Genomic DNA, 13293 nt, shown 5'->3' with positions numbered 1-13293 from the left:
ATTCCAGAGGGAAGCAAAAAACCAGTTTCACCCGGGGGCCAGAAAAGTGAATCCTTCATAGCAACAAGACACTATGTAGTTATACAATACAAAATGCGTATCTCAGAAGTAGCAAAAAGACACAATGTAAAAAATGACAATATATGGTACAAAAGAGGAATGTATCATAAATGGCAAAAAGATATTATATCCAACAGAGAGTTTGGATACTTGATTCTGATTGGCTAGCAGCCATTGTAAAATACTCTGTAACCCACGGCTGCGACCGCATAACAATTAGTATTACTGCTCCGTCAATCTCACTGATGAGGCTATTAAGATCAAGCCGTACTATGCGTTGCGTAGCAACCACTCGCAGCAACCTCGCCTTTCTGTTAATTCCACCCGTGTTTACCTCCTGTAGGCATCCTATTACAAAAACACACTCATCAGTCCGACTCCAACACTTCCACACCCCTACCAGCAAATATGAGTGCTCTGGAGAACTGTTTTAATAACTGCACCATAGCTGGAAATGTTCAAATAAACGTGAACCACCTGAATTATGCCTATATACAGACAAGGCCTACCCAAATAGGCAAGATAGCCTATGTTGCCTGGCAGCCATTTAATTCAAAACTATAGCGGACTATTGCGGAAGATTATGTAAATATTTAAATGATAAGAATGATCGGTAAATAAATGATTGAATGTTACTACTGTGTGTTTTTTGTGAATATATATGTAGTAACCGTTGTAGAAAAGCAACCAGTCGAGGCAGTGGGTTACACGGGATTTTACAACAGCTACGGAGGTTTTAGGAACGGTTTTAACAACGCCCCATAGCTGTCAAATCCTATGTAACCCACTGCCTCTCGTGGTCAATTGCTTAAATTACAGTACCAGTAGCCCTATGTTATCCAATCAGCAATCGCAAGGACACGTTATAAACATCCTTAATAATAACCCTGTATACTGAACATGTCAACAATAGCAAACAGACACTGAATCATTAATCGAAAGAAGACATCAACAACTCTCAAAATACAATATAGTTAAAAACACAAGTTATGAAAAGATCCAGCCATGGGAAAGGAAACTAGCACATCTATAGAAAACCCCCCCGACAATAATTCCTCAGGACTTTGGGTTTGTAGCGTATAAATGAAAAAGCTTCTCTCAGAGACCCCGAAACCTCAGAGAACACACATGAGGACCTGAGTTACTACATCTCACTACAGGGTCTCAACCTGGCTCCTAATATCACTTTCATGCTCCCATATTCTGATTCTCAGTTCCCTCTTGGTTTTACCAACATAACACAACCCACACAGAGATTTCAATAGACTACATATTTAGTTAGACATGCATTTCTACTCCTAATGCTATTTTTTCCCTGTATGTGGGTGTAAAACATATTTACCTCTAATTATTGCATTACAATGTCTACAGTTGAAACAAGGAAAATTGCCGGTCAAAAAATCGGACTAGAATTGTTTAGGGAGCACAAAGCAGTCTGCTTTTCCTAAAGAATCAGATTTCTAGGACACTTCCAGAATGTGCGAAAATGGGTGGGTTCTTAAAAACATGGCCTACTGTACACTTGGATCACCCGATCAAGTCTGGATCTCAGGACTGTGCAGCCGGGCTGGGTGGAGCTAGTCAGACCGGATCAAGTCTGGATCTCAGGCCTGTGCAGCCGGGCTGGGTGGAGCTAGTCAGACCGGATCAAGTCTGGATCTCAGGACTGTGCAGCCGGGCTGGGTGGAGCTAGTCAGACCGGATCAAGTCTGGATCTCAGGACTGTGCAGCCGGGCTGGGTGGAGCTAGTCAGACTGCTAGCGCCACATCCTCTCAGCTACCTAACTGATCCATACCAGTGTGTGTGTGAAGTGTGATAAGCTAAAGTGACTTAATTTACTTGTAAATCAGTTTGAAGAGGCGTGAAATGAAGGAAGAGCCGTGGTGTTTTTGTGTTTCAGGAGCTGCCAGAGTATGACCAGCCTGTTCAGTAACACCGTGTCTCCGGCCAAAGATGGCTGCTCCTCCCTGTCTCGTCGCCCCAGCAACCTGGGAAAACCTCCCCTCCGCGCCCTCTACGACCTCCTGGTCGCTCCCATGGAGGGGGTGAGCGCTCTCTCCGTCTCTCTGTCACCGTGTGTGTGTGTGTGTGTGTGTGTGTGTGAGTGTGAGTGTGTGTGTACTGTGTGTGTGTGTGTGTGTGTGTGTTTGTGTTTGTGTGTACTGTGTGTGTGTGTATGTGTGTGTGTGTGCTGTGCTGTCTGTGTGTGTGTGTGTGTGTACTGTGTGTGTGTGTGTGTGTGTGTGTGTGCTGTGCTGTGTGTGTGTGTGTGTGTGTGTGTGTGTGTGTGTGTGTGTGTGTGTGTGTGCGTGCGTGCGTGTGCGTACCGTGTGTGTGTGTGAGTAATATCCCTCCCTGACTCCTGGCGTGTGTGTGTGTGTACCGTGTGTGTGTGTGTGTGTGTGAGTAACACCCCCCCCCTGACTCCTGGCGTGTGTGTGTGTGTGTGTGTGTGTACCGTGTGTGTGTGTGTGAGTAACACCCCCCCCCTGACTCCTGGCGTGTGTGTGTGTGTCCAGGGCCTGATGCACTCCAGCGGTCCGGTGGGCCGTCACAGACAGCTGGTTCTGGTTCTGGAGGGGGAGCTCTACCTCATCCCCTTCGCCCTGCTGAAGGGCAGCTCGTCTAACGAGTACCTGTACGAGCGCTTCAGCCTCATCGCCGTCCCCTCCATCCACGGGCTCGGCGCCAACGCCAAGGTGAGCTTCTCAGAACGCCAATACCCACCGTTATTTCTACGTCTGAGGCCTCGGGGCGGCTGTGGTGTGTTACGAAGGATCAGCTTCAGCTGTTCGTCATGGTTGGAGCCGGTGTGATGTTGTTGTTGTTATTTTTGGTGTATACGTGTAGATGTTTTGTGTATTTATGTTTTCTTTGTCTATGAAATTCATTAAAAAAAATCGATCCCTGGCGTGTTCATCACGGACCTCTCTCTCTCCCTCTCTCTCTCTCTCCCTCTCTCTCTCTCTCCCTCTCTCTCTCTCTCTCTCTCTCTCTCTCCCTCTCTCTCTCTCTCTCTCTCTCTCCCTCTCTCTCTCTCTCTCTCTCTCTCTCTCTCCCCCTCCCTCTCTCTCCCCCTCTCTCTCTCTCTCTCTCTCCCCCCCTCTCTCTCTCCGTTCAGAGTCACTCTCGGCGGGCGGGGGGCGGCGTCTCCATGGCGGCGGTGGTTGGAAACCCTCGTCTCCCGTCGTCGGTGATGGACCGCTGGCTGTGGGGCCCCATGCCGTCGGCCGAGGAGGAGGCCCTCATGGTGGCCGAGCTGCTGGGCTGCCAGCCCCTGGCCGCCTCCCTCGCCACCAAGGAGCGCGTGATGAGCGCCCTCACCCAGGCCGAGTGCGCCCACTTCGCCACGCACATCTCCTGGAAGCTGGCCGCCCTGGTGCTGACGCCCAACCCCGAGGGGGGGCACGGCGGGCCGGTGGCGGTGGGGGGGGCGGGGCCGGCGGGGGGGAGGGGCGGAGCGGGCGGCGGCGGGCGGAGGGGTAGCGGTGGCGGCGGCGGTCGGGGGAGGAAGGGGTCGTTCGGGAGCGGGAGCTACACCATCCCGGAGAGCCTCCATCTCCAGGACGACGGCAGCGACGCGGGGAGCGTCTGTGACAGCCCGCCCCTCCAGGAGTTCCTGCTCACCGCCGCAGACATCCTGGACCTGCGGCTGCCCGTCAAGCTGGTGGTGCTGGGGTGAGTGGGCCGGGCACAGCGCCCTCTGCTGGTCACCTACAGTACTGCACGACAAATACACCCATGAAATAAACAGCAGCTTCTAGACGGACAAAACTGTGAACTCCACCTGGGGCCTCATTTATCATTGAGGTACGCCTTCTTTTACACGGTCTTTTTCGCGAGTTCAGGCGTACGCCATTTGCCCCCCCCACATTGCGATTTATCAAGCCGTAAGGGCGAAAATTTAGTCGCCTTTCTCCGCGCTTTTGTAGGACACCTCTCCAGTTGGCGTACCGATTTACACGGTGTTCTACGCCCTTCTTGAACACAGGGGGAACTGGCGACGCCGGTGGTGCGTCGGTGAATTACTATGTTTGACGGAGAGAATAAGAGCGACAGTTCATGAACGCACAATCATGTAGGCTACTAGGCCAATTCAGCACAAACATATATCGCAATGCAAGATTAGACGTGTCCTCTAACCGGCTCATTCATGGTCCGATATGGATTTGTTCCCCAAACTGAACCTATGCGCTGTCCAAAACCTTTCCGCGCTATATGTCACACACCTAATGCAGGCACTCCATCAAACGGCAATAATTGACCAATTAGATTGTCATTAATATGTGATCATGTGGACCTGTTTGCTCTTTGGTAAGCATATAAATGACAGTCCTCCTGTGCGTAATGCGAGCCTAAATGAATCCGGCGCTACTCGGCCTACTGGGCGAGATAGAACTCCAAAGAGGTGACGGCGATGGCGACTGCACCCACATAAGGGCACCATCAGTGAATGAATACGTCTATGTGAATCGCTAAAATGTGCACACTAGAAATACCCAAATCATATGTGACATGCTCATCACAAGTGTAGTGGCACGGTGGCCTGGCTCCACGCATGACTCATTCATCCTGGCGCACAGCAGGGTAGGGGCTAGACTGGAGGCAGGCGCTGCGCGTGACGGCTGGCTTGTTGGTGTGTCCATAGCCAAGATACATATTCTTTGTCTTATTTACTTTTAATCTTTATTAGCATTTTCCATCCATACAACGACAATACAATAAAACATAAAAACCTACAATAACAGCTTATGGGTACATCCATCCATGCAGCTTTTTTTTCTTACTCAAATATGACAATTTTAATATTAGTGGTATCATCACACTTCCTTCTATAATCCATCCATTTTTCCCATCTCCCTTCAAACTTTCCTTCCTGCATCCTCAATGCATGCGTGAACCTCTCCCTAACATACATCTCCTCCACAACACCCAGCCACTGCTCCTTGGTTGGGCGTTCCACCTTATACCAAGCCCTCGTTATTGTCTTTTTACTAGCAACCAATAGTACTTTCACTAGGTATCTGTCCCCTCCTTGTACATCATCCCGTGTTATGTTTGCCAAGATATATATTCAAAGCTGATAAGAAGGTGGAGGCACTGGAGGTCGTGGAGGTGGAGGCTACAACTCGCGGGGGCACGACCGTCAGGTCAAGGACCACTGCAGACTCCCCCTCCTCTGAGTCCGACCCCACGTCAGAGTCTGGAGAAACAATTTCAATCATTTTCTTTGAGTTTGTCTGTGAACTTGATTATGCATTAAACATTTCATTGTGCAGCCATATTCATTTGATATGTTTTTCTGTTGGCAGTCAAATAAATGCTGTGATTTACCGGGTGATTTAGATGAGTCTTAATTTCCCAGAGGGGAAAATGTTTAATGTGTTCTAACATTATGAAGTGGTCATCTGCGTTATTGTTCCCTGTTTTTGGTCCTAATTTAATCATAGCCTACCACAGAATGTTTGCTTCACTCGCAGCCACATGTTACAGTATGTCCGTACGGACAATGTATGCCCAATCCTAGATGCACAACACGTAGCTAAAGTAGGCTACTAAGCTGTAGGAGCAAACAGACAAACGTAGGCTATTAATACCTTCCGAAGAGGATTGCCTTCCTCACGTGGACCTCACCAACTAGCACATGCACCTCCGTCTCCGAAAAGTTCCTCTTCTTTGCTCTTCGTTCCATGTTTCAATGTACCGCCTGGGTGCTCCACGCTACCTTTTTAAGCCGGTTCCTTCCGGGAAACCACGTTTGTCCACTCATGGTTGTGACCATATATGGTTGGATTAGGGCGTGGAGGGGGCGGAACACGGGGCGCGTGCGCGTACGCTCCCTTCCCCGCCCGTCTCGGATTTACCGTGCAGAAAAGGGCATACGACATTTTTGATAGATCCGAAAAGCGTGTAAATATTCTCGTCGTACGCTACATTGTGCATTTTCCGCGTTTTCGTCGTACGCCCTCTTTTACACCTGAATTTACACGCTCTTTGATAAATGAGGCCCCTGGTCAATATCTACTCTTAATATGTGAAGAGAAAAGGATAGGATGCTTGAAATAAGAAATGATGACTGATAAAGCAGTTTTTTTCTTGTCAGTATTGATCAAACAGCTTTATAATTCTGGTACTGCCTGATAAGAAGAAATATCAAGCATAATTGTCTCGATTTAAGATCTTTCACCTTATGCCGGGCTCACACTACAGGATATTTAAAATCCTAACCAACTTAAGGAGAATCTTAACAGATATTCTTCTTGCGCATCTCATACAAGCACACACAGCAAGATTTGAAAATAGCGGCTCATCACACACTACAGGATCTTATCGTGCCCGAGGGAGTAATGAACCACTGGTCTCGCCGTCTCACTTGTAAAGTCGGGCCGTAATAATCTTAAATATCAAACTTGTTTGATATTATCGGGGCCGCCCCGATGGGTCTGCGAGCCGATTGGAAGGTTTAAGATTGGATCTGTAAACCCCTCACATTACAAGATCATCTGGGCCGATCATCGGCCCCGACCAACGTTCCAGACCAGATTTCTCCTCCGATTGTCGGTAGGAGTGAATCGGGGATAAATCGGCCCAAATATCCTGTAGTCTGAGCCCGGCATTACTTATATTAATTGTTGCAGTGTAGTCTTCACCGCTTGTCTTGTGAAGACGTGTCTCCGTCAGGAGCTTGTGGTCAGCGGGGTCAGAGTGCGCGTGTCTCTCTATCAGGAGCTTGAGGTCAGCGGGGTCAGAGTGCGCACGTGTGTCTCTATCAGGAGCTTGAGGTCAGCTGGGTCAGAGTGTGCGTGTGTCTCGGTCAGGAGCTTGAGGTCAGCGGGTCAGAGTGCACGTGTGTCTCCGTCAGGAGCTTGAGGTCAGCTGGGGTCAGAGTGCGCGTGTGTCTCCGTCAGGAGCTTGAGGTCAGCGGGGTCAGAGTGCGCGTGTGTCTCTATCAGGAGCTGGAGGTCAGCGGGGTCAGAGTGCGCATGTCTCTCTATCAGGAGCTTGAGGTCAGCGGGTCAGAGTGCACGTGTGTCTCTATCAGGAGCTTGAGGTCAGCGGGTCAGAGTGCACGTGTGTCTCTATCAGGAGCTTGAGGTCAGCGGGTCAGAGTGCACGTGTGTCTCTATCAGGAGCTTGAGGTCAGCGGGGTCAGAGTGCGCATGTCTCTCTATCAGGAGCTTGAGGTCAGCGGGGTCAAAGTGCGCGTGTGTCTCCCAGGTCCTACCAGGAGTCCAGCAGCAAGGTGACGGCGGACGGCGTGGTGGGTCTGACCCGGGCGTTCCTGGCGGCCGGCGCCCAGTGCGTCCTGGTGTCGCTGTGGCCCGTGCCCGTCGCCGCCTCCAAGGTGTTCGTCCACGCGCTCTACACCGCCCTGCTCAACGGAATCAAGGCCAGCGCCGCGCTGGCGGACGCCATGAAGACGGTCCAGAGCAGCAAGCAGTTCTCCCACCCTTCCAACTGGGCCGGTGAGCGCTCATCTGACCACACACTTTTTTGGGGGGGGTCTAATTTTGTATTTCAAACAACAAAAATGAAATAAAATGTAAATAAAAACACAAGGGGGGGGGCCTACAAATAGGATAAAAAAGAGCAGACAGTGGGGTGCCCCTGTAGGCGCGCACCATATGAAGGCTAGTCCTTCGCGCGGCGGACCCGTGTTCGATTCCCGGTTCGGGTCCTGTGCCGCATGTCCTCTCTCTCTCTCCCACATTTTCTGTCTCTCTACACTGAACTATATCATTAAAGCCCTAAAAAATATCTTTAATTAAAAAAAAAAAAAAAAAAGAGCAGACGGGCAAAAAAGAAAGAGGAAATGATTGACTAGTACATATCAAGTATACATGCTCAGCCTGTCCTCTTTCCATGCTACTACCCCCGTATCTAGTGTCTCTTTCATTACGCTGTATCTAGTGTCCTGTTCTTTACAACCTCGCTGTTATTTCAACTGTTGAAACACCAGAATCCCCCCCCCCCTGGGGGCTCAGTGAGGTATCTCTCTCTCTGCAGCCGTGCTTGGATGATGGTCAGTAGTTCTGACTGAGTGGTCAGACCTGGTTCAGACTCACGTCTTGTTGTGCGTGCGGTGGTTTTCGTTCAGCGAAGCCGGACTCCCGTTAACGTGTCCGTTCCTGGTGTGTGGTGGTCATCTCTCGCAGGCTACATGCTCATCGGTAACGACGTGAAGCTGAACAGCCCCTCGTCTCTGATTGGTCAAGCCCTGGCGGAGATCCTGCAGTATCCAGACAGAGCGCGGGATGCTCTACGGGTCCTACTGCACCTGGTGAGGGGCACACACACACACACACCTACTCTCACACACACACACACACACACACACACACACACACACACACACACACACACCTACTCTCACACACACACGCTCACTCACACACACACATACGTGCACTCGCTCGCCTACAAACACACACGCTTGCTCACACACACACGCTCGCTCGCTCACACACACACACACACACACACACGCTCGCTCGCTCACACATACACGCTCGTTCACACACACACACACACACACACGCTCGCTCACACACACACACGCTCGCTCGCTCACACACACACACACCTACTCTCACACACACACGCTCGCTCGCTCACACACACACACACCTACTCTCACACACACACGCGCGCTCTCTCACACACACACACTCTCACACACACGCGCTCTCACACACACACACACACGCTCTCACACACACACACGCTCTCACACACACACACACACGCTCTCACACACACACACACACACACACACACACACACACACACACACACACACACACACACACAGTCACACTCTCTAACCCCCCCCCCCCCCCTCTGCTCCCCCAGGTGGAGAAGTCTCTCCAGAGGATCCAGAACGGTCAGCGTAACTCCATGTACACGTCCCAGCAGAGCGTGGAGAACAAGGTGGGGGGGGTCCCGGGCTGGCAGGCCCTGCTGACCGCCGTGGGCTTCCGCCTGGACACCTCCGGGACCGGCCTCCCCGCCGCCGTCTTCTTCCCCACCGCCGACCCCGGCGAGCGGCTCCAGCACTGCAGCACCACCCTGCAGTCCCTCCTGGGTAGGCCGGCAGGAAGGGGAGGAGCTTCGGGGGGCGGGGGGGGGGGGAGTCCCTCCTGGGTAGGCCGGCAGGAAGGGGAGGAGCTTCGGGGGTCGGGTGGGGGGGGCAGTCCCTCCTGGGTAGGCCGGCAGGAAGGGGAGGAGCTTCAGGGGGTCTCGGCTGGGGGGGGGGCAGTCCCTCCTGGGTAGGCCAGCAGGAAGGGGAGGAGCTTCAGGGGTCGGGGGGGGTGGTCACAGGGAGACTCTTCCACTCTGCTCAAGGGGGGGTTTGGATGAATGCGCCATGTTTCATTGGTGCAGGTGACTTAATGTGGGAAGCGGTCACTAAGCACTTTCTCTGCACTGTACTTTTCCCACGGAACTATGAACCTTTGGGGGTAACTCGTCGTGTTCACACCGGGGTCGGGGTCTACCGTGGAGGACTTTATACCCCCCCAAAAAGCCCCCGCCTGCGTGGTTCTGTAGTACTTTTGCCGGGGGGGACAGTACATTTTGGGTGGGGCGGAAACGCATTTCTGATTTGCTGAGTAGAGAGCCTACTGGCACCGTTTTAATTCAACGCCGCCATGTTGAAATTCACTGCGCCAAAAAAGCTTCCGTGCATAGCGATCACGTTGATTTTCCAAACAGATTTTCCAAAACGGAATAAATCCCCCACGTAAACATGAAACTGCTTTCCTAGATCAATATTGTTGTAACTAAGACAACTGATGGAAATGTTATTCCCGTAGACAGATGAGGTTTAGACGTCCACGATCGCAACCCAAACACTGGCGGCCAACTGCAGAGCATCGTGGGGATTTCTCAAAATAAATTTAAATACCGTACTTGTAAACACAAAACTGCTTTCCTAGATCAATATTATTGTATCTAAGACATTTTCCCATCGACAGAAATCCGAGAATGAGTTGTTTTCTCTCTCTCGCAACTGTCTTGATATAACAGCTATAGTAAGCTAGCGAGTCTCTGAGAGCCTGCGTGTGATCTACTTGGGTTCTAGGGGATATATAGTTCTAGGGGATATATAGTTCTAGGGGATATAGAGTTCTAGGGGATATATAGTTCTAGGGGATATATAGTTCTAGGGGATATAGAGTTCTAGGGGATATAGAGTTCTAGGGGATATGGAGTTCTAGGGGATATATAGTTCTAGGGGATATATAGTTCTAGGGGATATATAGTCTAGGGGATATATAGTTCTAGGGGATATATAGTTCTAGGGGATATATAGTCTAGGGGATATATAGTTCTAGGGGATATATAGTTCTAGGGAATAGGGAGTTCTAGGGGATCCCCCCCCCCCCCCCCCGTGGGAAAAGTACAGGGGGCTTTTTGCGTCTGAAAGCTTCTACTAAGACTATTACACCAACTGTTATTTACAGTATCACTGGTTCCAGCGTTTATCCTGGTGTTTATCTACTAGAATCCGCATTCAAATCACCCGTTTTCCCTCTCGCGCTTTCTGCCTCTTAACGAATACAGCTCGTTAGTGAGCCGCTAACGAGCGTTTCTCCTTTGATCGTCCTCCCACAGGTCTCCCCCCCCAGGCGCTCCTGGCTCTGTGCAAACTCATCACAGCCTCGGAGGCCGGCGAGCAGCTCATCAACCGGGTAAGTCCTCTAGCAGCGCACGCACACCGCCGACGCACTAGCGTCTCCCACCGGAAGCATCCATCAGTTAACGAGACGTTCGAGGGAAACGCCGCGTTTCACACGCTACTTAAGATGTAGATCACGCGGCCGGGGTGCGGTCGGCGTGTCACGGAACAGACCTGCTACGCTGCATCTGGACGGTTCACCCTAACGATGCTAATCTCCCCGTTTTAATCTGCGCTGCAATGCTGCAACACAGCCCCGGCCGGAAGAACAGGGGGTTTTATCACAACCTCAGCTCCGTTTCCTCTCTTTGTCCCTTGTGACGCTGGGGACTTAACCCCTTCTCTCCCGCTGAGGTCTACCTGCATGGGTCCTTCACCTGCTAAGAACTACAGAATCCAGTGAAGTCATTACATTACATTACAGTCATTTAGCAGACGCTTTTATCCAAAGCGACTAACAATAATTGCATTTAACGTAGGAAAAGCCAATGTACTACTACTTGCCAGAACTCACAAGTGCATCTTCTTTCTAAAACAAGTGACTAAGAGCATAATGTCATAATGTATTTATTTTCTCATACTGAGTCCCCATCTACATTCAATTCAACCTTGGGCACCAACTTATTAAGCCAAACTATTACAGTTTAACGTCTAAATTGCATGCGTGGAGCTTGTTGTCCTCTGTGTAGATGGACTGTAGTCCTACTTGGAGCGTACCAGTGCTCAACTAACAGTATTTGAAACATGACTTCCCAGTGCATGGAGATATATGTACAGTATGTTAATTTAATGGACAATGGTTTTGTGTTCTCTGTGTTTGCTTGTTTGTTTTTCAAGCCTAAAATATCTTTGTTTCCCTGTTGTGTCCCCATTGGCCCTGAACTCCGATTGGTCTGTTTGAACTCATCTGCTTTGTAATTGGTCTGTTTGAACTCCTCTGCTTTGTGATTGGTCTGTTTGAACTCCTCTGCTTTGTGATTGGTCTGTTTGCATGCAACTAAACGCCTCTTCTCTCCCCTCGGCCCCTAACCTGCGGTGTAAAGGCTGTTAAAAATATGGTGGGAATGGTAAGTGCTCTGTGACCTCTGACCTCTCTATCTCTATGATCTCATACCACCTCTCTCCATTCCTCTGCTACTGGACACCATCTTGTTCTATCAATCTCCCATTGAGTTTAGCTGCACATTTTCATATTCCACTATCTGACATCTCTTGTATACTTAGCCAGATAAAGTCTCGTTTTAATTGAAGCGTTTGGGCCAACATTCCAGTGTTGGGTTTCACAGTTAGTTATTTTGCGAAATTACGATCGTTTCTAGATTTACAGCCTGGGTTGACTTGAGGTTACATGCGTTTTTTTCACGCTGATAAAAGGATAAACGTTTAACGAACTCGCTAACGGTGAGAACGAGGCGGGAAGGGGAGGGAAGAAGGTATGTTTCCAATTTCAGAAGCAGCGCAATCAAGTTTCACAAAGGCATCTCTGTTCCAGAGCCAGTAATCCCTGAGCAGAGCGGGCCCCTAGGGGGGGCCCCTGGGGGGGGGGGGGTGTTAAACCCCTCCAGAGCAGCAGGGGGAGAGGGTTTCTTAATCGGAGCCTCCCTGTGCCTGCTCCCCAGTAAGGAGCTCTGTAGTCCTGCAGCGCTGAGGGAACAGGGTTCGATTTCACACGGGGGGGGGTTGAGGGGGAGGGGGGGGGGGTCGAGAGCCGTGGAGCTCGTCCGAGTGCTCAGAGAGAGAAGCAGACTTTTTCTGCCACAACAAACATGGGTGTGGCGCTGTTTCCGCACGCCACTTTGATGTACAGTAGGGAGGAAAGCGCATGAAAATCATTAGAATTCACACGATCAATACACCACTTCAACAATACAGGCCACATGTTTCTACTCATCTGATATATCATGGACTTGTTTACGTAAAAGTTGGATCTGATAGAGACTGACTCCCCTCTGTTTACTTATGCTTCCTCTTCTCTCCACATCCTCTCTCTCTCCTCCTCCTCCTACTCTCTCCCCCTGTTCTCTCCCCCTCCCCTCTACCTCTCCTCCCCCTGTTCTCTCCAACTCTCCTCTCTCTCCTCCCCCTCTCTCCCTCTCCCCTCTCTCCCCTCTCCCTCTCCTCCCCCTGTTCTCTCCCCCTCCCCTCTCCCTCTCCTCCCCCTCTCCTCACCCTGTTCTCTCCCCCTCCCCTCTACCTCTCCTACCCCTGTTCTCTCCACCTCCTCTCTCTCTCTCCTCCTCCTCCTGTCTCCCCCTCCCCTCTCTCTCTCCCCCCGCCTCCTCCTGTTCTCTCCCCCTCCCCTCTCTCTCTCCTCCCTCCCTCCCCCTGTTCTCTCCACCTCCCCTCTACCTCTCTCCTCCCCCTGCCTCCCCCCCTCCCTCCCCCCAGCTCCACCAGGTGCTGGTTCAGCTCCAGACGGGGGAGAAGGAGCAGGACTTCTCCCTGCTGCCCATCCAGGTGTCCATCAGCGTCCAGCTCTGGAGGCTGCCGGGGTGCCATGAGTTCCTGGCTGCCCTCGGTGAGAACGCAGCGGCACACACACACACACACA

General features: G+C 51.0%; 1 protein-coding gene across 1 annotated transcript in view; it reads left to right on the top strand.

The window, feature by feature from the left end:
* LOC311324808 (tetratricopeptide repeat protein 28-like) overlaps positions 1 to 13293 on the top strand; it is a gene marked incomplete at both ends in the record, with an annotated part of 41106 nt that overhangs the window by 25033 nt on the left and 2780 nt on the right. Inside the window, 9 exons of the mRNA XM_084457402.1 lie at positions 1962 to 2106; positions 2581 to 2760; positions 3183 to 3739; positions 7280 to 7527; positions 8218 to 8342; positions 8915 to 9146; positions 10679 to 10755; positions 11786 to 11809; positions 13131 to 13260. Coding sequence (XP_084313528.1) covers positions 1962 to 2106; positions 2581 to 2760; positions 3183 to 3739; positions 7280 to 7527; positions 8218 to 8342; positions 8915 to 9146; positions 10679 to 10755; positions 11786 to 11809; positions 13131 to 13260 — 1718 coding nt within the window. The remainder of the gene's footprint in view (positions 1 to 1961; positions 2107 to 2580; positions 2761 to 3182; positions 3740 to 7279; positions 7528 to 8217; positions 8343 to 8914; positions 9147 to 10678; positions 10756 to 11785; positions 11810 to 13130; positions 13261 to 13293) is intronic.

The sequence above is a fragment of the Borostomias antarcticus genome (genome assembly GCF_949987555.1).
Source record: "Borostomias antarcticus genome assembly, chromosome: 23".
NCBI lineage: Eukaryota > Metazoa > Chordata > Actinopteri > Stomiiformes > Stomiidae > Borostomias > Borostomias antarcticus.
This window is presented reverse-complemented; position numbering and strand designations above follow the sequence as displayed.